Source organism: Stenella coeruleoalba (assembly GCF_951394435.1).
Source record: "Stenella coeruleoalba genome assembly, chromosome: 13".
Lineage (NCBI taxonomy): Eukaryota > Metazoa > Chordata > Mammalia > Artiodactyla > Delphinidae > Stenella > Stenella coeruleoalba.
The window spans coordinates 10,111,542-10,137,601 of NC_137159.1; the positions used below are offsets into that span (position 1 = coordinate 10,111,542).

Below are 26,060 nucleotides of genomic sequence, written 5' to 3' on the forward strand. Positions count from 1 at the left end.
AACGTGCTCTGTCTGCCTTCCTCCCGGTCCCGTGCCTCCAGCCACCCCTCACTTCCTCAGCTCCCCGAGCCCCCTTAACCCATCATCAGCACCCGGAGCCCACATCAGCCACTCTGGGCCCTGCCCCAGAGCCGAGAGGAGGGCAGGGTGCACCCCATCTCAGGCACACCTTCCCTGTACCGGGGAGGCTCATTCCATTTGGGGTGTCGGCCTGGCTGGCATTTAATGGGTACCTCTGAGGTTTCACTCCACTGATGGCATCGTGTATTGGGAACAGTAGTGCGGTGCAGGAGGGGCCCGCTGTTTCTGAGAGCTGGCCGAGCCCCAGCCCAAGCAGCGATGGGCAGCAGTGAGGCCCCGAGTCCCCAGGCTCTCCCCTCTAGAGCGGTGAGCAGACTCTCCCTGTACCTCCTCCCCTGGTCCTTCTGGCTTCCAGGTCTCCAGGGGCAAGTTCTGGGAAGCAGCGCAGAACGAGCACAGGACTTGGGAGCCCTCATCCTGTCTCTGCCCCTAACTGGCTGTGCGTTCCGGGCCCCCTGCCCTCTCAGTCCTCAGCTGTAACAAACGCCCACTCCTGCCTTGGGCGGCTTGGGTCAAGGCCTCAGCAGGGTGAGCCTGGTGGGCGGCTGACCCGGCCCCAGAGCTGGCCACGTGGCTGCAACCCAGGTCGGGTGGGAATCCGGGAGGAAGCTGGTCCCTGCCTCTCGGTGGCACCTTTGGCCTGGAGCTAGGGGCCCCTCTGGGGTTAGGGCCGTCAGCCCCGCTTTCTTCAGCTTCCCCCTCCGTTTCCCACACCTCACCCTGCTTCTCAGAGAATGGGAGCTTTTTGCTGGCTGATGAGGGGAACAATGGTTGTGGGAGCGTGTGGGTGCCCACGGCGGGGCTGTGAGGGCTGTGTGATTTTCCAGGACAGGCAGGCGTGAGAGGGAGAAGAAATTATTCTGTCTAAAATCTCAGAGATGAGCTAGTCTCCAGAGCTGGCAGAATGACTGCTTCATGTCTGGGCCGGGAGGCGTGAGATAGGGTGGGTTTTAGGGGCAGGATCCCAGGAAGGGCCACAAGAACCAAGATGACTTTTATGTCTGCCCAGGTGTCACTCCTTACAAACAGCTGTGACACCCATCATAACAGCCAGTCCTCACAAGGAGGTCCTCCAGAAGGACCATCAGGTGGTGGGCATTGTAATTAACCCAGTTTACAGATGAGGATACAGGCTCCGAGGGATTAACTCACTTGTCCAGGTCACAGAGCCAGTTAGTGGGAGAGCTAGGGCTTGAACCCAGGCCTCTGGGTCCTCAAGTCCCCATCTGCCTGGCACCTCCTCCTAAATGAGCACATGGAGATGCTGTTTCTGAAGCAGGGTTGGGTCCACTGAAGCAAACAGTAGTTGCAGTTTATGTTCTGAATCCTCAGGCAGGATTTGCCAAAGGTTCCGCTACCCCGACCCTAACCTCCACCCTCAGTAGTGTGTCTTTCTTGCTGGAGGAGAAGAAAGGTTAGACTGGGGAGAAGGCTGTCCTACTGGGACCCCAAGTCCCAGGGGGTGGACTTGGCAACTCTCTGGCAAATCTTGGGATTCAGAGGGAGTCGCAGAATCTGTTGGACTCCTAACTGTCTGCCAAGATGATTTTTTTTCTCACCATGAAAAAGGAACCAGCTAACAATAGCTAGAGACTAAACCCTACTCAGGAATCTCTTGCTTCTTTCCTGGCAACATTTCATTTACATAATGGGAATTCCTGTGGTGACAGTCAGGTAAAAGGAGAGTGGGCAGGGGCTCTTGGTGACGGATCATTATGGTAGCCGCTGGAGCTGATCACAAACGTTCAAGTCTCTTTTATCCCAGGCCCATCGGAGGAGATGACTTTTCTATCCACTTCAATTCAGCCTGGCCATCCGACTTGCTTTGACCAATAAATAAAATTGTGCCCAATAAAAAGTGATGTGGGTATTCTTCCAGGCAGGAAGGAGGGAGTTGATGAGAATGTCTGGGGGTCATGGTGTTGACACCCCTTGAATTTGCATATCGCCATGCAGCTCACAGCAAGCTTTCACAGTCGTTTGGGGCTGCATAATGTGGGGGGGGGGGCTGGTGAGAGCAAAGACTGACATTAGCCACTCCCGAGTGCCTCTTGCTCCCACTTCCTAACTGGGTGTGGCTCATCAGACATCCCAGACTCTCCCAGACTCATCAGCTCCTTTCTAATTCGGCAGGATCACACCAAAGCATAGAATTCCCAGTGTGTGGGCTCTTCCAGGCAGAAGCATTAAGTGGTCCTTCTTGTCTCTTTCCTTGTCTCTGAGGTCCTGGACACACCTGTTGAGATGAAGCCTCCATCAGATTGGGTCACGAGTGACTATGATGTACAGAGCCTTCCTGCTGACCCACAGTGGACATGTTGCATGTGCAAGAAATCAATTTACTGTTTGAGTCATTGAGATTTAGGGGCTGTTTGTTGCTACAGCATAGCCCAGCCTATTGGGACTGATACAATCACCAAGCTAGTCAATAAGAACCTTGCCCAGGACTTTAGAGTTAGGACCTAGGCCTTTCTAGTGGGCTGGACTCATAAACCTTGCTGCTATATTTTCTACCATGGGAACGTGGGAGCTGAGAAATAATTTTTTAAAGAGAGAAAAGGCACACATCGAGGAGAGGTGGAGGTACATCCCCAGCATTCCATTTCCTGCCTAAGATGCAGATGTGTAAAGTCCCCTGGGTCCTTTTATGAAACACTTCCCCCTTTATTATACAAGCTTGGGTTGATCTAGGTTGATCTCAACCAAGAGTCCTAATACTGAGCGAAAGGGGATTCAGGACAAGCCTTCATTTTCCAGATGAGGAAGCTGAGGTTCTGAGGGGTTAAGTGGATTGTCCAAGGTTATAGAGCCACTGAGGGCAAATGTTCACTTGCTCCCTTGCTTAGTAAAATAATTCAAACAGTAAAGATAAAATGCTGGTCTTCCCTTCTCGCTCTCCCAATCCCACTCTCCAAAATTAACTACTCATCAGTTTGGTGGGCATTTTACCAAACTTTTAAAAACTATATATTTACAAATAAAGGTACACCACATTCAAAGAGTTTTATTAGAAAAATGGGATATTACACCCATTTTTCTGAAATTTGTTTTTTTCACTCATCAGGTTGTTGACACTTCCAAATTCTATCTGTACCTGGCCCATCTGGTGATGTGCCAGGGAGAGAAGTGGTGAATGAGGTCAGGGCCCAGACTCAAGGGAATCAGGTCAGAAAACCCTGGGGGTGGGGAGTGGGGAGAGAGTCTGGGCAGAACCTTCCAGGCACCTGGTTCTGCCCCTTTTAAGGCTCCCAACAGCCCTCGAGGCAGCAGCTCCTCCGACCAGCTCTGCACCAGAGGAGCTTGGCCTTTTGTTTAAAATGAAATCTGCTCCCCCGCTGAGTCCTCCCACCGGCCCAGTACTTTCCATTCATTCCGGGGCAAATCGCTTTAACCGCCTCCCAGCCTCCCACGGTAGATCAGGCAGGGGTGCAGCGTCTCCTGCTGGCTGCAGATGCAACTCCTGCATCCGGGGCCTGAGAAGCAACAAAACCCAGCTCTGCAGAAGGTGGAAAAAAACACCAATATTGACCAGGAAGAAGTCAGGAGCTCAGAGGCTGAAAACCAAGGGCCCAGGGGGCATGGAGAGAACCAGGAGGACGCCCAGACGAAACCGAGACAGCCCCAAGACAGGCAAGCAATTAAAGGAGGGGGCTGAGTTATTAATTACCAGGCACCTCTGCTAGCAGTAGATAATGAACAGATTAGCAAGGCTGTTAGCAAGGCTGCTGCCAGTGAGGACCGGGGCAGGTGCCTGGGCATGGGGAACTAGGGGTGGGACCGGGGCTCCAGATTCCACAGGAATGAAAAGGCAACTTCAGGCTCAGGAACCTGAGGGCAGCTGAGGGTCGTGGGACTCAGCAGGGATGTAGTGTACAGGCTGGAGGGTGGGAGGGCAGGCCGGGAGTTGGGGTGGTGATGGTGGTGTCATTGAACTGTCCCCTGGCCTGCAAGGGCCGGTGGTTTGCAGAGCTGTCTCTGCCTGGAGATGGGCTAAGGAGGGAGTTGATGAGAATGTCTGGGGGTCATGGTGTTGACGCCCCTTGAATTTGCATATCGCCATGCAGCTCACAACAAGCTTTCGCAGTCATCTGAGGCTGCATAATGCGAGGATGAGAGCAGAGACTGACATTAGCCACACCTGAGTTCATCTTGCTTCCACTTCCTAACCAGGTGTAGCTCATCAGACATCCCAGACTGTCCCAGACTCGTCAGCTCCTTTCTGGTTAGGCAGGGTCACACCAAAGCATAGAGGAGCCAGCGTGTGGACCCTCCGGCTGTATCTTCCCCTGATAGGGAGTTTGAGAAGGGCACTGCTCCAGAGAGTGGAGGCTTCATCATCCTGAATCCCTGAGTGGCCTGCGTGGAGCAGATCCCCCTCCCAGCCTCGAGGAGACATATAGTGGGAGTGAGAAATACTGTTTTAAGTTATGAGATTTCAGAGCTATTTGTTACAGCAGCATAACCAAGCCTATCCTGGCTCTTCCACAGGGTGACCCTCACCTCCCTGAGCCTCTGTTGCCTCATCTATAAAGTGAATAAGAATGATACTCACCTTGCATGATTATTGGGAAGTTAAGTGAGATGATATATAAGTTGGCTGAAAGATCTTCTCAGTTTCTGGGTTGCACGCCTCCTCCAAAAAATAGGAAAGTTGCCATGTGCTGAGGTCAAAGGCCAGGGGCATTTGCTTGGTCACTGCTAATGGTTGGAACTTTTATAGTGCTGAGCAAAGAGTTTAAAGTTTGAGCCCACATGGGGATGGGCAAGGTCCATGGGATGCTGGAGGCCTGTGCTGACCCTCCCAGGGGGAAACCAGGCCAGGCCCCTCCCTGTCTGCCTTTTCCAGCTCTCTTTTTTCTGCATTGTGGGGAGAGAGGCTGATGGCTGCTGCCCTTGTCCATGCCTGGGGAGGGCTGGCTGGACCAGTAAGTGCTTTTCCCTGAGCTTCTGGGACCCAGACGGGCCTCCCTTGGTTCTTAAAGGCCTCAAGCCATGTGTGACCCTAGGGAACTGCCAGCAGCACAGGCTTTCCCTCTGCCCCCTCTCCTACAGCATCCCCAGCTTCCCTGCCTCTCCTGTCCATCATCCCCTTCAGCCTGTTCCTGAGCTGGTCCCACTTTCCTCCATAGAAGAGGAGCCAGGTTACAGGAACAGTCAGGAAGCGGCTGACTGTTCTCCACTCCGTTTTTGGCCTATTCCTCACTGTTCCTGTTTGGTCTACAAGATCAAACCCTTTTTTTTTCAGCTGATCTCATTCCTCCTGGAGTTTCTGATGCTCTGCGTCCAAAGCCTGAGCAACTGTTTCTGTGCACTGTCCAAATATGAAGCCTTCTCGCCCTCTCTCTGTAGTTGGCTCCCTGCTCTGAGCTCACCTGATTCTTTAGAGGCAGAATGTTCCAGGCACAGGCTTTTAAAATTTCCTTCTTAGTCTGCGCATGTTCCGTTGGGGCTCTTCCCCTCTCAACCCAGGAAGCTGCCACACCTCCCAACAAGCAGCCACAATGCCTCTTCTCTGGGGCCTTCCTGCCCACCATGACTGAGCCCCCAGGTCTGGACTCTGAGATGCACAGATACAGTCAAGGTGACCTCATGTCCATGGAGCATCTTGATCAGGAAAGCACTTGACTCTCAGCTGTCTTACTCACAGCCACAGATCAGCAGGGATTGGCAGTTTCCCTTGTCTCTCTCACAAATGAATCCCTGTTCTGGCTAATGCCAGCAGCTGCCACCCTAACAGCCAGAGGTACGGCCACCAGGCCTGCACCGTCCAACACAGTGGCCACATGTGGCTTTGGGCACTTGAAATGTGGCTTCTTCCTTTGTGTCAGACAGATGAGACCGCTGAGGCTCAAAGCATTAACTGAGCACCGGGCTCACAGAGGGCAGCAGGAAGCAGTGCTGGGCTGAGTCCCAGGTCTTCTGGCTCATGTGACTAGCTGTCTACCCAAAAGCCACCCTCCCCTTCCTTTCCCTTAAAGCTGAGGCTGACTATACAACCCAGGATGACTGATGACAGGTGTCCTCTGAGTGGGGTTTCCACGATGGCTACTGCTTTCCTGGCAGCTCTAATGGCTCTTCAACTTTGCCCCTCACCTGCCACTTATTCTTCTCTGAGGCATCAACCACCTTGTGACCATGAGGATGAGGTACCTGCTGAGGATGGCAGAGCTGAAGGGACCCTGGTCGCTGATGACCTCACTCCAACCCTAACAACTTGACTAGCTGTGGCCTCCTGACCTCTAGACTTCTTGTTCCTTCAGGAAAAAAAAACCCAAAACCCTATTTGTTTAAGACACTGCTGTCAGGTTTCTGTGTTTTTGTTATATGCAATTCTAACTGATCCTGTCCTGTGTCCTTTGGGAATTTTGGTCATGGGCAGAATTTACTGGTAGGAAAGGAAATAGCTCAGGGAATCTCTAATCTCACCATTTGTCCTCTCAAGTTTGCAGGGACAGACAGAAAGTTAGCAGGAACCTAGTTTTCCTCAGTGGCCTGGTGGGTGAATTCTAGGAGGATTCCCTCGTCACAGGGCATGAGAGCCCAAAGGAGGGTGGCCACAATCAGAACCATTCTTTTCACATTACTGATGAAGAAACTGAGCTCTATGTCAGTTAGGGTATGTTTGGCTGCAAGTAAAGAAGACTCAAGTAATGGGAGCTTAATTAAACAGGAGTTTATTCTACTCACGTAACAAATCTATGTGGTCGCAGGACTGTCCCACAGCCCCCAAAAACCCAAAGCATGAGGTTGGCAAGTCTGAGATTTTCTTGGTATTTCCCTCATTGTCACAAGATGGCTGCCAACGCTCCAAACATCACATTCTCATTTAATGGCAAACAAAACTGGAAAGAAGGGAGGACAGAGGAGAGAAAAGGGGAGGAGGCTTTCTTTATAGAAGACAATCTCCCAGAAGGATCCCAGCAGAGTCCTCCTTCTTTCTTCTTGCCTGGTAGTAGGTCACATGGCTACCCCTAGTTGCAGTGGAGGCTGCCCAGGCAAGTAGTTAACAAAGGGCAGAAGTGCTCCACAACCACTTCCAGTCATGATCCGTTCCCTGGCTGGGCACATCGCCACCAAGCCAAATCAGAGTTGTGTCGGCAAGGCGTGAGGAGAGAATGCCTGCGGGCGGGGGACCGATGGGGGACCTGACTTGCCCAGGGTCAGACAATGACTGGTGGAGAAAACAGGACTAGAACTGCAGTCTCCTCTCCACCGGTCTCTGAGTGGGAAGAACCTCTGTGTTCTGGTGCAGCAGATGCTGCTAGAGTATTAGAATTCTGTGCTATTGGGGGAGTCCATGTAAGCCGTCATGGTTTTCCTGTGCCCTCTGCTGGAGACTGACCAAGAATGGGTGTGTGATGCCATTCTGGTCAGTGAGCTATGATAGAAAAACTGCTTACGGGGATTCTGGGGAAAGTTCCCTTACTCTTAAAAAGACATATCCAGGAAGAGGTGTCCTCTCCTGGGTGCTATCCTCTGCTGGATGTGATGGCTAGAACTGTGGCAGCCCTCTTGTGATAATGAGGGAAGCTGATTTGAGAACAGAGCTGGCCCACTGAGGCGGGCAGCATGAAAGGTGCAAGAGGCTTGGGTCTCTGTTGATGTCACTGCAGCGCTGAGCTAAGCAGCGTCAGGCTGTCCTACCTTGGGGCTTCTTTGCACAGGAGGCCCATCTCCCTTATTGTTTAAGCCCCTTCTAGGTGGGCCTTCTGTTCCTTGCAGCTGAAAGCATTCTAACTAATCCACCCGTTTGCCTCTGCTCCATGTCCTGCTCCAGAGGCAGGTGCAGACCAGCACCAAGCAGCCGCTGCCCGTTCTTTGCCCACGCAGCTGGAGCTCAGCCTCGTGCGTCTAGCTGTGCAGTACATAACCACGCTGCCCACCACAGCCAGAAAGAGGTTGAGAACTGCATTCAAAACCCAGGCAGTGGGCAGGAGTGGTTTGGGGAGAGGTGTTATGGGGGCTGCATAAAAGAGGGTCATTCCTGACCTTCAGAACCCCACCATGGCCCTGCCCAGCCCAGCCTGGCCCCCAGTGACTCTGAAGACAATGCCAGCAGCCACCTTCCAGCTGCTCCTGGGTGGGGTGGGGCAGAAAGGTTGGTGGTTAAGTGCTGGAGAATTCCCAGGCCCTGGGGCTGGCCCAGAATTGGTTTTTGTGGCGGAAGTGTGACCATTCTGTCCCCGCAGCTTGCCTGGTACAGGAAGAATACAGGCCAGTTAAGTACTTTTCTGGCAACTGATTATATAGATTTGCTTCCACGTGGACTCTCTTGCAATGACTCAGGACCCCACGAGGGCCCTCCCCCAGTCATTTGTGTTGAAACACAGCATGCTAGCCTCTCTGCTCTCTAGGAAAGGGACTCTTCGGCAGGAAGAAGGGCCTAGAGGGAGGTATTTCTTGAGGCACTTTCTTTCTTGGAGGAAATGCTAGAGGGCCCTAATGTCACTGCTCCCCCATGCCACCCACAACAAGCTCCCAAGTGAAGCCTGAAAATTTGATATACCTCCCCCCGTCCAGGACTCTGATGGTGCCTGCTGCCCTGGAATTGCCGGGCAGCAGGGAACTTCACATTCTGCTGGTCTAGCTTCATGTTGCTGGGCTTTTTGCTTGTGCCAGTCCCCATGCCATGATCCCCTTACTGACCCAGACAGTTGTGCCACCCCGGTGTGGCCATCAGAGTCACAGGGATTGGTTCAGGCATGGGCATATGTGACTCTTTCTGGGCCAAAGAGTGTCAGTCCTGGGGATTCTGTGGGAAACTCTGGGAGAGGGATGCCCACACCTCTAGGTTTGTCAGATGGAGAGTAAACAGCTGGCACTGCCGGGGACCATCTTTGTCCCCCAAGGGGCTCAGCCTAAGAATGAAACCAACCCAGAGGGAAGCAGATTGGAAAAGCTTTAAGGGCCATCCTGATGACACTATTGCAGCACCTGAATGCATCTATGCCTGAAAGCTGCCTCTGGACTTTTCAGTCACTTGAGTCAAGAAATTCCCTTTGCTCAAAGAAAACAAAAAACAATTTGAGCTGGGCTTTCGGGCATTCATATTAAAAGTCATTCATTATGGGACTTCCCTGGTGGTCCAGTACCAGGGTAAGACTCGGTGCTCCCAATGCAGGGGGCCCAGGTTCAATCCCTGGTCGGAGAACTAGATCCCGCATGCATGGCACAACTAAGAAGCCCGCGTGCCACAACTAAGACCCCGTACAGCCAAAATAAAATAAATAAATAAATAAATATATATTTAAAAGTCATTCATTATGAAGAGAAAGGCAGGACGCCCTATCAGGCAGGATTAATTCCTCCTTTATTGCTCTCCATATGCTATTCTCACAGCACTTACCCACTTAGGTAGCATTGGCTGTTTCTTTCTCCGCCTGCCCAACTGAACCGTCCCTCTTGAAGGAGTGGACATTGCTGCCGCCTCAGCTGCCATTGGACCTCAGGTGCGGCTCATTATACTCTCAAGTTGAGTTAAATTCCTTGGCATATTTTCATCTTTGGTCCACATGAAACCTCTCTCTTGTTTTATTTATTCTCTTTTAGCTCTGTATCTCTCTCTCATTCCCTTCCTCTGCACAGGATACATACGAATGGATCTTTCCCCCCCCCCACTGTATACGTTCTTGCAAAACGGCTACTGTCTTTAAGTGGTTTTTAATTTACGCGAATGGTAATGTTTTGGTTCTTGCAAAATGCCTACTGTCTTTACGTGGTTTTTAATTTACGCAAATCGTAATGTTTTGGTTCTCATGTTGTTTCTTACTTTTTAAACTCGGCATTGTTTACTCATCCATGTTGCTATGTGTGCATCTAATCTCTTCTAGTTGCAGCGTAACTCTCCATGCTGTGAATCATGCCCACTTTTCTTTCCATTCTCCCCGAGGTGGGCACCTAGGTTGTCTCCAACAGCCCTTGCCCCACACCTCCACGGCCAGAACTCTGCAGTGAACATCGTGAGATGCATGCCTATGGGTCTGCGTCAATTTCTTTCACATCTACACCTGGAAATGAAATTGCAGGTTGTAGGCGAGGTGGACTATTGACTAAAATACCTCCACAGTGGCCTCTCCAGTCTACCCTGACCAACATCCCCACATCTCCATCCAACACAACTACTCGACTTTATCCAGCTAAGTTTGACCTGTCTATAGATTGTGTTAGTTCTCTGCTGCTGTGTAATAAGTTACCGCAAACTTAGTGGCTTAAAATAACATACATCTTTAAAATATTTATTTATTTTTGGGCCTTCGCTGCTGCGAAGCTTTGGGCTTTCTCTAGCTGCGGTGAGCGGGGGCTACTCTTTGTTGCGGCACGCGGGCTTCTCATTGTGGTGGCTGCTCTTGTTGCGGAGCACAGGCTCTAGGCACACAGGCTTCAGTAGTCGTGGCACATGGGCTCAGTAGCTGTGGCGCATGGGCTTAGTTGCTCCACGGCATGTGGGATCTTCCCGGACCAGGGCTCGAACCCGTGTCCCCTGCATCGGCAGGCGGACTCTCAACCACTGCACCACCAGGGAAGCCCTGTTTGTTTGTTTTAAAAATGATGTCATTGTAGTATACCTGAATATCTATGGGAGTGAGTTTCCTGCCCACCCCCATTTCACTTAGGCATCTATAGACCTTTATTTCTCCTCACAGATTTCAGAGTAAGTTTACATAGCTGGAATTGTTATTGAGATTACAGTGAAGTTTAGATTAATTGAGGGAGAACTGACATCGTCATATATTGGGCCACCCCTCCCAAGAGTGTGGGATGACTACTTGGGGAGTGTCTACACCCCCAATTTGTGCCCATCCAGCAATTAGCAGGAACTAGATTGTTTGATAAATCAATGCTAGGGAGGAAATCTCCAAGGGGGAAGGAAGAGAGGGCCTGGAATGTTCCTCAGCACCAACTCCCTCTATTCAGCCAAGCCAGGCAACAGGGAGGACACACCCTGCTGAGCCCTAGAGAGAGGGGCCAGAGCCCCTCTGCCCAGATGAATGCCAGCCTAAGTCCTCTTTTCCAGATGACGTACAGAAGGAAAGCCCATCTAATTCAGGGAACACTGGCCCCCAACCACAGGGCGGGCCTCTGGGCCCAGGGACCCAGTTGCGTGTGTCAGGACATTCTGGGTGATTCGGCCTGGCCTGAGCCCAAGGTGGGGCTCCCGAGGTCCAGTTCAGGGAGGGCCAAGCCCCAGTGAGTTTCTCTGTTTCCCCCGAGGTCTGGTCAGCTAGTCAGTCTGCACGGCAGCCGGCCTGCAGGTCTCGCTGCACCGCAGCTCCATGCTTTCTGCGCACTATTTGATGAGCACACTGAATTCTCAGTATCCCAACCAAGATGCAGGTCTGAGAGATGTGCTTCTTTTTAAATGTCCAAATTGCAGCAAACAACACAAACAAAACACATTTCTTCCAAAGAAGCAACAGGACTGAGGACAGAAACTCTGCTAGATGACAGACCTGGTCTCTGCCATCACAATCCGTGCAACTTTCAAGTCTGAAGCGGGGCTACTTCTGAACGTTAAGTTTCCCTAAGAAGGAATGGTGGGGACATACTGGCAGCTGTGAAACTCAACTGCCTACACAGATGGCGTTCCCAGAACAAAGGGGCCTCAGGTCAATGCAAGTCTGTACTCTTAGGAGGCAACTTACTTCTAATTAAAGGTGGTCTTGGGTTTTTTGGGTTTGTTTTTGTTTTTTTTTCAGATTCTGAAGCTGAAGTGTACCCTGATACAAAAGAAGGGTAAGATGGGGGACAAAATGGATTCTGAAAATGCTAAAAGGACATTGCAACCTGGGTCAAAGGGAACGGACAGAAACATATAGCCTGCGTAGATAGACACAAAACTGCACAAAGAAGGTAGAGGAATGGCCACACCCTGGAGGGGAAGGGTGAGGGCAGTCAGATCAGGGCTGTCGAGTCAGAGAGCAGGTGGGGGTGTGAACCCAGCCAGGCTCCGATGTGACTTTGCTCAGTGTCACAGTGTTCTGAAACTGTGGGATTCTCTGGCTGTCATTACATGGAGGGCAGTGTAAGAACAAAGCACAATCATCCCCTCCTTCATTTATTCTGTACACCTTGCCTACTACTTGCTGGTCCCCTGCTGTGTCCTGGGAACAATCAAAAGATGAACGAACCTATGCAGTCCTCGTTCACCTTAAGTTAGGGCGGAGACAGGGTATTAATCAGATAACCACACGAATAAGCACACTGGTCACAGGGGCAGCTGAAACTCGGGCACCTCGTGACTGCAGTAAGTTCCTGACTGTGGTCTAGGGTTCTAATCAACAAAGGAAATGACACAGAGGAGGCCTGACTTGTTTTTCATGAACCAAAAGTGACTTCTGGTGATCTCTTTTCCAGGTGTCCCCAGTTTGGGATTTTGCGAGAGCCTACACTCCAACTTGGCAGCACGTGTACCCTGGGGAACCTCTTTCATTAGAACCTGGCGGCCCACGCGTCCTTATCCTTTGGGTACCCTGGATCTCGCGGACGACTCCAGGGGTCCCCACGCACCTGCGTGGGGGTCCAGATGGGAAGGCGAGCAGCACACGGCTTGGGACTCACTCAGGAGCCAAGGCCAGTCACGCTGCCCCCCACCAACCCCGCCCACACACGCAGCCCCGCCTGTCCACAGTCAAGGCCGCGTGGTCACGCAGCGTGCGGCGCGGCAGCACGCCAGGGGCGGGGCTTCGGGCCCAGCGCGCGTCCCAATTGGCTCTCAGAGCTGCCTTTCAGACAGCGCTCAGAGGCCTTCCGGTAGCCCTTTTCGGCTGCTGCTTTGGCGGGAGTCGGCGGCTGGTGTGAGGTGAGACCTGCTGGGCTCGCTCTGGGACTGGGCCGTCTCGCACAAGGTCCAGGGCCACCCAGGGGCCTTCCCGCTTCGGACGCCGACTCGGAGGGCCTTTCTGGGGCTTGGCAAGGGTTGGACGGAGTGCCGGCCGTGTAGGCCTTGCTGCGCAGGTGAGCCCCACTGTGGGGTCCGTGGCCTGAGGGGCAGCCCCTCAGAGAGCCTTGCTGTGCGTGGTCCTTGGCCTCTCGTCACCCTGGACCCAGGGCCCGTGAGGCCGACGCCCTTTCTTCCGTTTCGGGACAGTTCGGGGCAGCTCTTCTCGCCGTAGGTCTGTGAGAGCCCTGAGTTCTGAGTTCCCCCTCCCCCCGGGTGCGGGCCGAGGGGTGAAGGGGTCATGTTCAAGCCATGGTTCTTTGTAGGGAACAGACGTCCCAGACGGGAAGGGGTTTGGATGTGATTTTTTTTTTTGCGGTACGGGGGCCTCTCACTGTTGTGGCCTCTCCCGTTGAGGAGCACAGGCTCCGGACGCGCAGGCTCAGCGGCCATGGCTCACGGGCCCAGCCGCTCCGCGGCATGTGGGATCTTCCCGGACCGGGGCACGAACCCGCGTCCCCTGCATGGGCAGGCGGACTCTCAACCACTGCGCCACCAGGGAAGCCCTGGATGTGGTGCTTTGGTCAAGCTCAGATGCGCACAGGGGCCGGGCATCAGGTGTGATTGACGCGGCGGCACACGGGAGGGCAAGTGCTGCGGGGCCGAAGGAACATGGGACAGTGACGCTGGGCTCCGGCCAGCGGAGGCCCTGTGGGGTGCATGCCAGAGACGTCAGGTCGCAGGGGTATTTTAACAACAGCCGCTGGAGACCCGGTTTGGTTTATTTTTTTATTTTTAAATGTTGAGGTTAATTCATCGCATTTTAGAATATTGCAGGGCCAAAGAAAATACATCTGTGAATTGCATTTGGCCCTCAGGCAGCCAGTTTGCCGCCTCTGCTGTAGATGTCCTGCGGGGAGGGGCGTCCAGGCAAGAGCTACAGACTGATAGAGAGATCCCCATTTGGGGGGGGGGGGCTTGGGTGCTAGAAAGATCTATCCCAGAACTGACCTCTGGATTATGTGAGCTGAGTAGTTGACTTGGCTGGCGACTGCGAGTTACCCCTTGCCTTGTCTTTTAGGGTTAGCACGGACCTAGTGGGGTTAGGTTTGAGAGTAGGGGTGTTCTGAGGCTGGGGAGCAGACATCCTCCTTGCAAAGCAGGCAGCACTCCTCAGATTGCAGCTTGGGCTTGGGGACTCCCTGTGCCAAGTGTCTGTGACTGGGGCTGTGAGAACATTTTCAAAGGAGGAAGTGCATTTGGGAGGAGGCTACCAGAGCTGTGCACTGGGGAATTGTGATCCTGGTACTGCTTTGGCCTCGTGGTTCTAAACTGCTAAACTGGGGAGAGGAGGAGAGACCCAGAGGAACTCTGGGAGAGGGAGTTACAGTCAATCATCTAGCATTTCCTGGGTCCCTCCTCTGGGCAGGGCAAGCTGCTGGGCATACAGAGATGGTCAGTTGCAGCTCTTGCCCTCAGGATACTTTCAGATGATGTGGGGACATGAAGTCTCAGCCCTGGAGGAGGCTTCTTGCCTGGCAAGCTTGGAATGGGGGAACCAAGGAAGAGAGGAAAAACCTAGAAGGTGATGCAGAGGCATCACGGACTTAGAGCCGTGGGCAGAATTTGGGGAAGTGGGAGGGAAGGGAGAAGGCACTCCTAAGGTAGGTATGTGCGCTGTAGTGGGGTTAGGGATAACATAAATAGCTGAATCAGCCTACCCATCAGGGACGTGGTGAGAGATCCGGGTAGAAGGGTTTTTAGGGCCCAGTTTCTGGGCTGGGAGGGGTTCAGTGCTGTCTTATAGAAGATAGATGTTATATTGTGGTAGGAAGGAGGGGGCTAAGGAGATACCAAGTGGGGTCTTCTATGCAGAGTGCTATGTAAGAGGATACCAGTTGTGGAAAAGTCTGTCATCTCCAGCCAGAAGACCATTCCTTGGGAACAGGTCCGTGTGGCATCTCTCTGTGTTCTGACCCCCCACCTGTCCCCCATCTAGTACCCTAGGCCCATTGCTGTAATGATTAAGTGGATAAAGGGCTGTCTTCTGGTGCCGAGGGGAAGGCCATCTGAGCAGGACCTGGTGGTCTCGTGACAATGGTCCTGTTCCTCTTTGGCAGTCTCACGCCTCCTTCCTGCCAGTCCAGCCTTGTTCCTTCCCTGTGCACAGAAAGGGTCTGAGTCTCTAGTACAGGCCCATCTGTGCCGTGAGATGGCAGGGTGGGTGTGGATGGTGAGACAAAACATCTCCTTCGTGTTAGCCTGAGGGAGCCCTGATCTGAACACTCTGAGACCTTTTGAGGATAGTTGGCTCTTTGGTGGGACCAGTCGGGTGTTGGGGGGGAAAGCTTTGATCTGAGCCAGCCCCCAGATTCCAGCCCTGGTTCTCACCGCTGCCGGCCTGGGTGTTGTCTGTCTGTCCTGGGGTGGGGGGATGGGGCTCACTCCAGGAGCCCCTGGTTGTGGCCCAGATTCCAGTACCTCCTCCATCCTTCTTCCTCTCCCCAGGTCAGGTTCCTCTGGAGAGAGAGAGAGGCAGAGGCGGCTGGTTCCCAGATGTTATAGACCCTGTGGACACCATGTTGGAAGCCAGACTCCAAAGCCAGCAGAGAAGCAGCCAGCATGGTCGGGAGGTAGTGTAGCCTTTCCATTCCCAGGACACCCTCTGCTCTCCCGCCTCCCGTCCTGTGCCTCTCACTACCGGAGCCTCCCTCCCTCTGCCAAGGACTTTGAGTCCTCTCATCTCTCCCTGTGGCCCTTTTCCAGGCCAGCCTGTGGTCCTCAGGTTTGGGGATGAAGCTGGAGGCTGTCACCCCTTTCTTGGGGAAATACCGCCCCTTTGTGGGTCGCTGCTGCCAGACCTGCACCCCCAAGAGCTGGGTGAGTGATGGTAGAGCCAGGCCCTACCTTGTGAAGCTTGATTCTGGGAGCCATGGCTCCCACGGCCTTGGGAAGCAGCTTCCTGTATGTCTCCCAACCCAGCCCTCCCCTGCACCTGCCTCTGCTGTCTTTCACGGAATGGGCGCACTAGTATTGGCTGGTTGTTGGTCCGGGGCTGGCTCCTGGCTCCCAGGCCTGGGAGAGTTGGGTGGGGAAGTGTAAAGGGGCCTGAGAGGAGGTGTAGAGCACGGCCAGAGGGCTGGGGTCTGACTATGCCTGCATGAGTCCTGCTGTTCAGTTTTGGGGACACTGCCCACTCAGAGTCAGTGAGCACTCAGCACATGCTTGCAGACCTCTGTGTGTCGGTGCCGTGTGCTGGTGCTGATGGGACCCAGGGTTCTGGTGGGGATTTAGGCTACATGTTCTCTGCTGTGGATGAGAGAACTTCTCAGAGACTTCAATACGCTCTTCTCCAAGAGGGTGATTCTACAGAGGATGCAGCCCTTCCATTTTGACCGTGGAACCCTCTTTCCTAAGTGAGCTTCAGGATCTGGGGTCAAACATCTTTTGGGAACTGCTGTGCTGTAATCCTGTCTCCTGGTAAACTCTATAGTCCATCAGGCAAAGACCACAGAAGACAGAGCAGGGGCTTTCCTTTGCGGGTTTGCAAAGGCCCCCCCAAGGACATGCTGTCCCTGCCCCTCTTGGGCAGGAGTCCCTCTTCCACAGAAGCATAATGGATCTAGGCTTCTGCAGTGTGATCCAGGTGAAGGAAGAGAACACCAGGTAGTCAGAGCTGGGGGTGGGGCAGGGTGGTGGGCAGGGCCCTTGGGTGCAGGGCTGCTGGGGCCTTGCTTTGTGGTATCATTTTCTTTCTTCCTCTGCTCCAAACCCACAGGTGGGGACAGGCAGCCCTGGAGCTTTCCTGCAGTTCCTTCTGTGAGCTTTCAGGCCCTGGGCCTGCACCCTGCTCACTGGGGGGAGGGGTAGGAATAGGCCACAGGTGGGCAGGTGCCGCCTCTTCCTGCTCCATGATAAGCCAGGCTCAGGTGTTCCCAGTCCGTGGGGCTAGGGTGACCCCTTCCTGATGGAATGCCCTCTGTGGGCCCTAGTCAGGGGCGGGCCCGCTGAGAGATCTACCCCCTGCTCGGGGGCTGTGCCCAGGTTTCGGGGCTGGCTGGTTCGGAGGCTCTGCTATTTCTTGTGGTCCCTGGAGCAGCACATACCCCCCTGCCAGGATGCCCCACAGAAGGTCGTGGAAAGCACTGGGTGAGGAGGCAGGGACTGGGGTCTGGCTGGTACTTCTGGGATCCTTGAAGGGATGACAAAGGCTGTAGGCAGGGCTGATTGAAAGGGCTGGTTTCTAGAGTGTTAGCTTGGTCTGGGGCCCTTCCTTAAAGATGGAGGGTGAAGACTGGAGGCTGTGCCCTGGGGCTTCTGTGGGGCTGAGGGAAGTGAACTTAGGCCTGCTCCAGCCTGACACCACTGCCTCTCACACCACAGGGTTCAGAATGTCATCCTAGGGAGGGCCCCAGGAGGGGCTGGGGAAGGCCAGGTGCCCAGCCACGTGAAGAGAGAGGTACAGCGCATCTTGGGCCACATCCAGGCCCCACCCCGCCCCTTCCTGCTCAGGTAACTCTGTACTGAAGGGTGTTTTGGGCTGGGGCCTCTGCCCTTTGGGAGGGAGCGTTGGCTGGGCTTGGGTAAAGACTAGACTCCCCTCCTGGGGAGCTGGGTGTTATATTTACCGGTCTGAGTAAGCCCCTGATCTGGACATTGTGAGACCTTTTGAAGACAGCTGCCTTCTCAGTGGGACCAGTTGGATAAGGGGCAGGGGCTTTGATCTGAGCCAGCTCCCAGGTTCCAGCCCACGTTCTCACCACTGCTGGCCTGGTGGTGTGTATCTGTCCTGGGGGTTGGGGCTTGGGGGTCACCCCAGGAACCCCTGGTTGAGACCTAGACTCCAGTACCTTCTCTATCCTTCCACCTTTCCCCAGGTCAGGTTCTTGTGGAGAGAGACAGGAGGTGGCTGGTTCCTCCATCTTATAGGCCCTCCTCTTCCCTCCCATATTTATCCTGCTGTCACTACCTGCTCCCTCCTGATCTGTCCTGCACAGGTCTGAGCTCCTCTTAGATACAGGACACTCTTCTGGGGAAATGGAGGGATGCACAGGTTAGAGTGAGGAGAGATACACACGCCTGCAAGAAGGACAGAACAAGGGCTAGGACTGAAAATACCTGGAGGGGAGGAAGGGACTTGTAAGCCAGGGACAAAAGGGGGAAAGGAGCCAGCCTTGGGGAGGTGAGGATGTGAGGGAACAGTTCTACCAGAGGGAAGAGCATGAGCTGTGGCTGCAGGAAAGGGCCAGGTTTGCTCAAGTAGCTGATGTGGTCGGAAGCTGGCAAGTGAGGGAGAGAGTTGTTGGAGACAAAACTGAGAGGTAGAAGGGACCAGATATGCAGGGCCATACAAGAAGTTTGGATGTGACTTCCAAGTGCGGTGAAAACCAATGGAAAGGTTATAAGCAGAAAATAACAAGATTAATTGAGGTCACGAGTAGAGAACAGATCATCTGGGGAGGCTGTTTTGTTAGTCCAGGTGAGACTAATGATGGGGGATGGGCATGACAGTAGAACTTAGGAAGACGATGGAGAGACCAATATGAAATTATCAGGACTCACTGATGGATTGGAGGGTTGCAGTGGGAGCAGTGAGGGGGAAAGGGGAAGCTGCAGGAGAGCTGGGTTTCTGGCTGAGCACCTGGTGGTGTGGTTGGAGGGGAGGGGGCAGGCTTGGGGAGGAGCAAGTTTGGCCCACAAAAGGTGTTTTGGACATAAAGAGTTTCTGATACCTGACATGCTGGTGGAGACACTGAGGCAGCTGCTTATATATATATGAGTCTGGAGCTCAGAAGAGAGATTGGGGCCAGGAACGTGTATTTGCAGAGCTTCAGCACATAGATGATGCTTCAAGCGGGGGGATGCTTGAGTCATTGAGGGAAGGAGGGCACAGGGCTGCACATGTCAGGCTCGGCTGTGTTGAAAGTGCTAAGAGGTCAACTGAGCAAGGACAGGAAGTAGAGGTTGTTGGCGACCTACGACTAGCCCTCCATGTGACAATTCTTTGGCTTTTTCGAGACTTCCAGTCCCTTGACCTGAGCACCTTTACACCAGCCATCAGTCCCCCCTCCTGTCTTTCCTGCCCCCCAGGCCTAGCTTCGATTCCAGGGCTCCTTGTGAGGAAAGTGCTCTTGTGAAGGAGTCACTGGGCACAACCCAGCTGTGTTTGAACCCAGCTACCTGCCTTCTCTGCACCTAAGCAGCCAAATGTCACTAGGGAAACACACTGGGTGGACCTGTTTCCTTTATAAGTGTGATTCTCAGAGGGGCACACTGCACTCTCCAAGGCTCCAATCTAGACTGCTCCTTCTCTAACTTATCCACTGTTGACCAAGCACCTCATGCTTCATGGAGGAATAGAAGCCATCAGATGAGGACATGCTGTGTGTCCCGCACATCTCCATGCTGCCTGTGTCCACGCTTCTGTCCTCATTTAAAGCCAGTCCTCACATTGGGCCTCTGGACAACCCCTCCCCAGAGATTTTGCCCCTTCAGCCATCTCCTTTCCTTCTTGTATCACGAACTCCTCCCTTTTTAGTTTACTTTTCCCAGCAGTTTGCAGAGACAAGGCCGGGTTATGCCTGGAGAGAGTCTTGGTTCTCTGGTCACCTTTGGGGTAAAAGGAGGCAGGGAGATGCTTGGAGGCTGATACGAGGCAGCTGTGCCATGAGGTCGTCTTGGGAGACGGCAGCACCTTGCCGGCGCAGGCTCTGCTGTCAGGCCCCCCTGCTGGTCCCAGCACCCGCACTTAGCTTTCTCTCTTACCCAGCAGCTTCTGTGACCTCTCTGAACCTCACTTTCCTCTTCTGTAAAGTGGGGACAGTAGTAGTGCCCACCGTAGAGGAGTTCTGGCCGGCCCTCTGGGCTGCCGTGGGCTGCCTCGTGGGCCACGCCCTGCCATGCCTCAGACTGGGCGCTGCTCTCCAGGCTGGTCAGCTGGGCACTGCTCCGGATCCTGAACTGCCTCTTCCTGAACGTACAGCTGCACAAGGGCCAGATGAAGATGGTCCACAAGGCCGCCCAGGCAGTAAGGCCCACCCTCCATTGGGACGGGGATGGGATGGCGGGGACAGAGGAGCAGAGGCTAGGCCAAGCCCTGAGTAGGGACCAGCCCTATCAGCTGGTGGGAAAAATCCGGTGCTCTTTGACGACCTTCTCTTTGTGTCTCACGGTCCTGCTCCCATGAGGCTTCCTCTAACAGCTTTTCATCATGGTCTTAACAACCATTACGTCAATGCATTACCTTAAAAGCTGTTGACAGAGCTCCTCTGCCTTTGGGAGATGTGCTCAGAGGAAGAACTGCTCAGCTGAACCCTCCCTCCCTCCCTGCCTCCCTCCCTCTGGGGCTGCCCTGGGGCTGTAGGCACTAGGTTTTGGCTCCCTGCATCTTCAGGGTGGGGGGCGGATTGGCACTTCCCTTTGGCTCTCCCTGGAGCAGGGCTTGCCGCTCGTCCTCCTCTCTACCCACAAGTCACTTCTGGACGGGATCCTACTGCCCTTTGTGCTGCTCTCCCAGGGCCTGGGCGTGTTCCGTGTGGCTTGGGATCCCCGCACCTGTTCCCCCATCCTCAGGTAAAAGTCTTGTGCCTTTAGACATACAAGGGAGAGGTCCCCAGGCCGGGACAGGGGTGTGTGGGGATGTCAGGCGGTATTCTGGCGGCAGCTCCCCGGAGGCCCTCTTCCTGGCCCCCCTGCTCTCAACTTTGTGCCACCCCAGCTTGTGGGGCTCAGACGGAGGGTCAGCTATGGGCTCTAGGACCATGCCTGGCCTCAGCGTGTTCAGGCAGGACCCAGGCTGGCCCTGTGTGGACCAAGGCTCTCACTAGCCTCCTGCTTGGTCCCATCTCCTGAGCGCCTTCCCTCATCTGCCCTGTGCCCCACAGAGCTCTGCTGAAGAAACTTGGGGGACTTTTCCTGCCCCCAGAGGCCAACCTCTCCCTGGACAGCTCTGAGGGGGTCCTTGCAAGGGCTGTAGTCCATGCGGTGAGTGCTATGCCCAGTGGTTGTTTATGGGGCCAGGGTATGGGGGCCTGTTGCTGTTCTGGCTTTGACACCTGCCTCCCCCCACCCACTTCCAGGCTGTGGAGCAGCTGCTGGTCAGCGGGCAGCCCCTGCTCATCTTCCTGGAGGGGCCGCCTGGGGCTCAAGGGCCTCGGCTGTCAGCCCTGGGTCAGACGTGGCTGGGACTGGTGGTGCAGGCGGTCCAGGTGGGCATCGTCCCAGATGCTATGCTGGTGCCAGTGGCCATCACCTACGACCTGGTTCCAGATGCACCCCGTGACACATACCACGTGAGACCCCCCTGCCCTGGGTACCTAAGTGGACACCATCTCCAGAGAGGAGGCACAATATTGTGTCTGTGGCTGAGTTCCCCTCAGGGCTTGGCTAAGTGGGGAGTGCAAAGGAATTTCAGCCCCACGGTCATTGTCCTGTGGCACCTGCTAAGGCTGTTACAGTTATCCTCTCATTTCATACTCAAAAGACCTTGCTAGGGAGGGATTTCTCCTGTTTCACAGGGGAGAAAATGAGCTTGGAGAGGTCATGGTCATATAGCAGTTTGGGCCCAAGATGAAGTTGAGCAGAAAGCGTGCTCCAGGCAAGCTGGCTCCCCCAGCCCCTTTCTCCCTGCAGGCCTCGGCCCCTCTGGGGCTGTGGACCGGAGCTCTGGCTGTCCTGTGGAGCCTGCGAGGCTGGGGCTGCAGCCGCCGAGCCTGCGTCCGTGTGCATCTGGCCCAGCCCTTCTCCCTGCATGTATGGACCCCATTGGGCAAGGCTGGGAGTACCTGGGGTCTGTCCTAGGGCTTCTGGCGGCCTGGCCCTCAAGGCCACTTCAGGGGTAGTGTTACCTACTTCAGATGGGCTGTATGCAGGTTTCCTGGTGGGCCAGGGCAGACCACCTAAGAGCCTTGTCCTGGGCAGGAATACACCGTCAACGCCAGAAGCTGCTGGGGCAGCAGGCAGACCCTGGAGCAGCTGCTGCAGCCCATCGTGCTGGGCCAGTGGTAAGGGCAGAGGAAGATGAGGGTCTCAGGGGCAAGGCAGGCAGCTCTTAGGCCCTAGCTCATGAGCTGGCACCCTCTCCTCCCAGAACCACAAACACATCACCAGCTCCAGCCTTCCCCCACCAAATAACTTGGGTCATCTCAAACCGTGCCAGGCACCCTCCTCGCCTGTAAGTTGAGTGTGGGTTATGGCACACAGGCCTGGAAAGGACTAGGGTTACACAAGCCACCTCTTTCGGGGATAGGAAACGCCCTCATGTTTGAGAAAGCTCTGGGCTCCCCCATGATTGTTTTTAGGTTTGGTCCCTTCATCTTGTGATCTGTGTCTCTATCCCAGTACCGTCGTCCCCGACACTGAGAAGGTGCAGGAGTGGACCCCAGTAACCGGGCCCCTTCTGGCCCTGAAGGAAGAGGACCAGCTGTTGGTCAGGAGGCTGAGCTGTCACGTCCTGAATGGTGAGGGGAACCTCGGTCTGGCCTTTGAGGGAGGTTCCTGAACACTCTTTCTCAGAGCTGGCCAGTCGTCAGGGCCCTCCTTTCCAGGTGGGTTTCTGCACCTGCCCCCTCTTGTGTGGCCCACTTGGGACATGTGAAGAAGAGTGGAACACCTTCCCCTGCCCCTGAGGAGGGGGCCAGCCAGGGAGGACGTGATGGAGTCGCTAAGTGAGGCCACACAGGTGGCCGCCCAGCCCGGCCTCAGGCGCGTCACTTCACTCTCTTGAGGTGACACTAGCTGAACTGAACAGTGTATGTAAGGGACGAAACAGTGCCTGGCACAGAGGGGGCTCTTAACAGCACTGTTACTACCATCTTCTCAAGTGTCCCTTCTGTGGCAGACTGTGGGTTGGTGGGTAGTAGATCTGCAAGAGGCAGGGACGGTCCCTGAGCTCCCAGCCTGGCTCTCAACATGTATTTGGTAAACGCCACTTCTCCACTGGGGAGGGTGGCACCCAAGGACCGAGCCTGCTCTCCCCTTCCCAGGGGTGGAGTCGTATGGGGGTGTGTATGTGGCTGCTGCCAGGGAGGTGTGTGCTGGACTGGGAAGGCTTGCCTGGTGACGGAGGGCCCGGGCTGTCAGGCCTCCGCCCCTGAGCAGCACCCCTGCACCTCTGGCCCTAGCCTGCGTGGCGAGCTCGGCGGTGATGAGCACGGCCATCATGGCAACGCTGCTGCTGTTCAAGCACCAGAAGGTAGGGCACGGCGGGGTGGGGGCCTGGGGGAGGAGGCGTGGCCCTGCTGCTGAGCCCCTCACTGCCCACCCAGGGCGTGTGCCTGTCACATCTCCTGGGGGAGTTCTCCTGGCTGACAGAGGAGACGCTGCTGCGTGGCTTTGACGTGGGCTTCTCAGGGCAGCTGCAGTGCCTGGTGCAGCACACGCTGAGCCTGCTGCGGCCGCACGTGGCCCTGCTGCGCGTCCAGCAGGGGGACTTGCTGGTGGTTCTGCGGCCCGGCCCAGGCCTCGCGCACCTGGCACGCCTGAGCTCCGAGATGCTGCCCGCCTTCCTGAGCGAGGCCGTGGGTGGTGAGTCCCTAGGGCCTGGGGTGGGTGGGATGTGTGTAGGGGTGAGGGAACTAGCTTCCTTCCTCACGTTTGGTCCCTCCTCCCCCAGCCTGTGCCGTGTGGGGGCTGCTGGTGGGCAGGGTGCTGCCTGAGGGACCCTGGGAGCTGCAGGGCATCGAGCTGCTGAGCCAGAACCAGCTGTACCACCAGATCCTGCTGCTGATGCACTTGCTGCCGCAGGAGCTGCTGCTGCTGCAGGTCAGGCCTCTCCCACCAGCCCAGCTCAGTCCTGGGCCTCCCCTTCTTGGCTGTAGGAGAGGGCCCATGCTTGCCCGAGCCCTGACCCTAAGATGTGCTGCAGCAGTAGGTCTGGTCTCCGTCTCTGGCCAGGCCCCTGCCTGGCTCTCCTGAGGCCACATGGGTGCCTCTTTCTCCCCAGCCCTGCCAGTCTTCCTACTGCTACTGTCAGGAGGTGCTGGACCGCCTCATCCAGTGTGGGCTCCTAGTTGCCGAGGAGGTAGGAAGGGCAGCTGGAGACAAAGCCCCTGCCCAGGGTCTGGCCTCCTTCAGCCTCCCACCGAGTGACAGCAGCCCCGGCTCCTCCTCTGGCTTGTGTGTGTTGGGGGGGGGGGGGGGGTGCGCGTGCGTGCGTGCGTACAGCCCCTGGCCTAGCAGAGAGAAACCTGGTCCCCGCCTCGCCACTCTCCGCCATGGGACTTGTCAGACCGCATCTGCCCTGGGCTCGTGTGTAGCTACAGTGGCAGGACTGGACAAATGCACCTGAGGGTTTCCGCATAAGCCCCGCCCTCCACATTTCTTGTCCACGGGGGCTGTGGCCCTTGAGGGTGGGTGCTCACTTCCTGTCACCCCACAAGTTGGCTCCGCAACTGTGATGGTCTGGTGTGGCCTGGGGCATTCTCCTGGGCTCCCCAGGTCTGCGTGTGCTGGTTTCACCTCCCTGGCTGGCCATGCGCCCGGCCTGGGGGCCTCGGGGCTGAACCTTGGCCAGCCTGACAGGGACCAACGGCTCCCATGGCCCTCAGACCCCAGGCTCCCGGCCAGCCTGCGACACCGGGCGGCGGCGTTTGAGTGCGAAACTGCTGTGGAAACCAAGTGGGGACTTTACCGACAGTGACAGCGACGACTTCGAGGAGGCTGAGGGCCGGTACTTCAGGGTGCGCTGGGAAAAGCCATCAGGGGAGGGGGCCGTAGGGAGGCAGTGGGAGCTGCCCTCACCCTGGCCTGTCCCCCTCCAGCTCAGCCAGCAGTCACGCTGCCCTGACTTCTTCCTCTTCCTCTGCCGCCTGCTCAGCCCGCTGCTCAAGGCTTTTGCGCAGGCTGCCACCTTCCTCCACCGGGGCCAGCTGCCAGATACTGGTGAGGCCCGCGCGACTGCGGCCGTCCTGAGGAGAGGCTGAGCGCTCAGGGTGGGGGCCCTGCCTGCGTGGGGGCCCCAGGCCTCAGACCTCTCTCTCCCACAGAGTCGGGCTACGCGGAGCAGCTGTTGCGGTTCTTAGAGGCCACCGCCCAGGAGGAAGGGTTCTTCGGTGAGTCCCGAGCAGCCAGCCCAGGCCCTGGGAGGCGAGGAAGTTTTGCTGGTGGCTGCCTCCCCCTAGTGGGCAGTGAAAGCCCAATTCCAGGAAGGCCGGCTGAGGGGTACAGAGAAGGCCTTTGGGTCCAGCTTGAGCCCTATCCTTTGGTTGTCCCGTCCTTAGACAAGAGGAGAGGAGCTGGGCCCCGGAGCTCCCTTCCATAGCCTTCACTTCTCTTTCCTCCAGAGTGTGTGGACCCAAATCTCGCCATCAGTGCCGTCTGGACCTTCAGAGACCTGGGGGTGAGAGGGGCCAGTCTCTCCGCCCTTCTGTCCCCCTGCCTCCCACTCCCATACCCTGAAAGAGCTGCTCAGGGAGCCCAGCTGTACCCACCCTGGGATTTCCCCAGCGTCTCCGAGTAGGTGTGGTGATTGATAGTAGTTGTTGGAGAAGGTAGGACAGTTTTCCTGCCCCTCTCAGTCTCCCAAACCCCTGGGTCATTCTGCTCCTGGGTGGGGCCCTGGGGGTGTTTTGAGAGGCAGCATTTGCCCTCAAACACCAAGGCTTACGGGGCCACAGGTCTCACTGCAGTTTTCCAGGGGAGGGGCACAGCGCCCGTGGCGAGCGCTCAGAGCCCTTCTCCGTGGCCCAGGTGCTGCAGCAGATGCCCAGCCCTGCAGGCCCCATGCTCCACCTGTCCCCCACCTTTGCCAGCCGGGACAATCAGGAAAAGCTGGAACGGTTCATCCGGCAGTTCATCTGTAACTAGAACTAGGAGGGGCCAGCGTTGAGACCTCCCAGCCCCAGAGCACAGCTGTGCCCTGGAGCCAGAAGGCTGGCCTGGGAGGAGCTGCAAACCCTCAGCTGGACTATAACATCTTTGAGGTCTGACTGCCCCTCGCCATCTCCTGCTTTCCGCATCCTCTGGTGTGATAAACGAGAGGACTGGATGAGTCCTCTTTTCCCAAGCTCAGCAGTGTCTTTCTTTTTGGTGTGACTGTTGGTATTTGCTCTTTCCTTCCCCACTGTGTGAGAATGCCCTATCTCACTCCTTGAAACAAATCCTA

General features: G+C 55.6%; 1 protein-coding gene across 5 annotated transcripts; it reads left to right on the plus strand.

The window, feature by feature from the left end:
• Positions 1-12,835: 12,835 nt before the first annotated feature.
• On the plus strand, positions 12,836-26,027 carry GPAT2 (glycerol-3-phosphate acyltransferase 2, mitochondrial). 5 transcript variants are annotated; one of them, XM_079941425.1, is made up of 22 exons: positions 12,836-13,035; positions 15,467-15,591; positions 15,725-15,838; positions 16,551-16,624; positions 17,003-17,107; positions 17,342-17,470; positions 19,886-19,985; positions 20,394-20,530; positions 20,842-20,941; positions 21,037-21,165; positions 21,590-21,709; positions 21,878-21,960; positions 22,298-22,416; positions 23,080-23,150; positions 23,224-23,482; positions 23,571-23,719; positions 23,901-23,978; positions 24,505-24,636; positions 24,718-24,838; positions 24,943-25,008; positions 25,240-25,295; positions 25,646-26,027. In XM_079941425.1, the coding sequence occupies exons 2-22, from the start codon at positions 15,538-15,540 to the stop codon at positions 25,760-25,762; spliced, it is 2,313 nt and encodes a 770-aa protein (XP_079797551.1). In that variant the 5' UTR covers positions 12,836-13,035; positions 15,467-15,537; the 3' UTR covers positions 25,763-26,027. The 5 variants fall into 5 exon arrangements, with proteins under 5 accessions (XP_079797551.1, XP_079797547.1, XP_079797548.1 ...); XM_079941421.1 differs by having other exon boundaries at positions 21,037-21,249; positions 25,646-26,025; XM_079941422.1 differs by having other exon boundaries at positions 20,397-20,530; positions 21,037-21,249; positions 25,646-26,025.
• Positions 26,028-26,060: the final 33 nt, after the last annotated feature.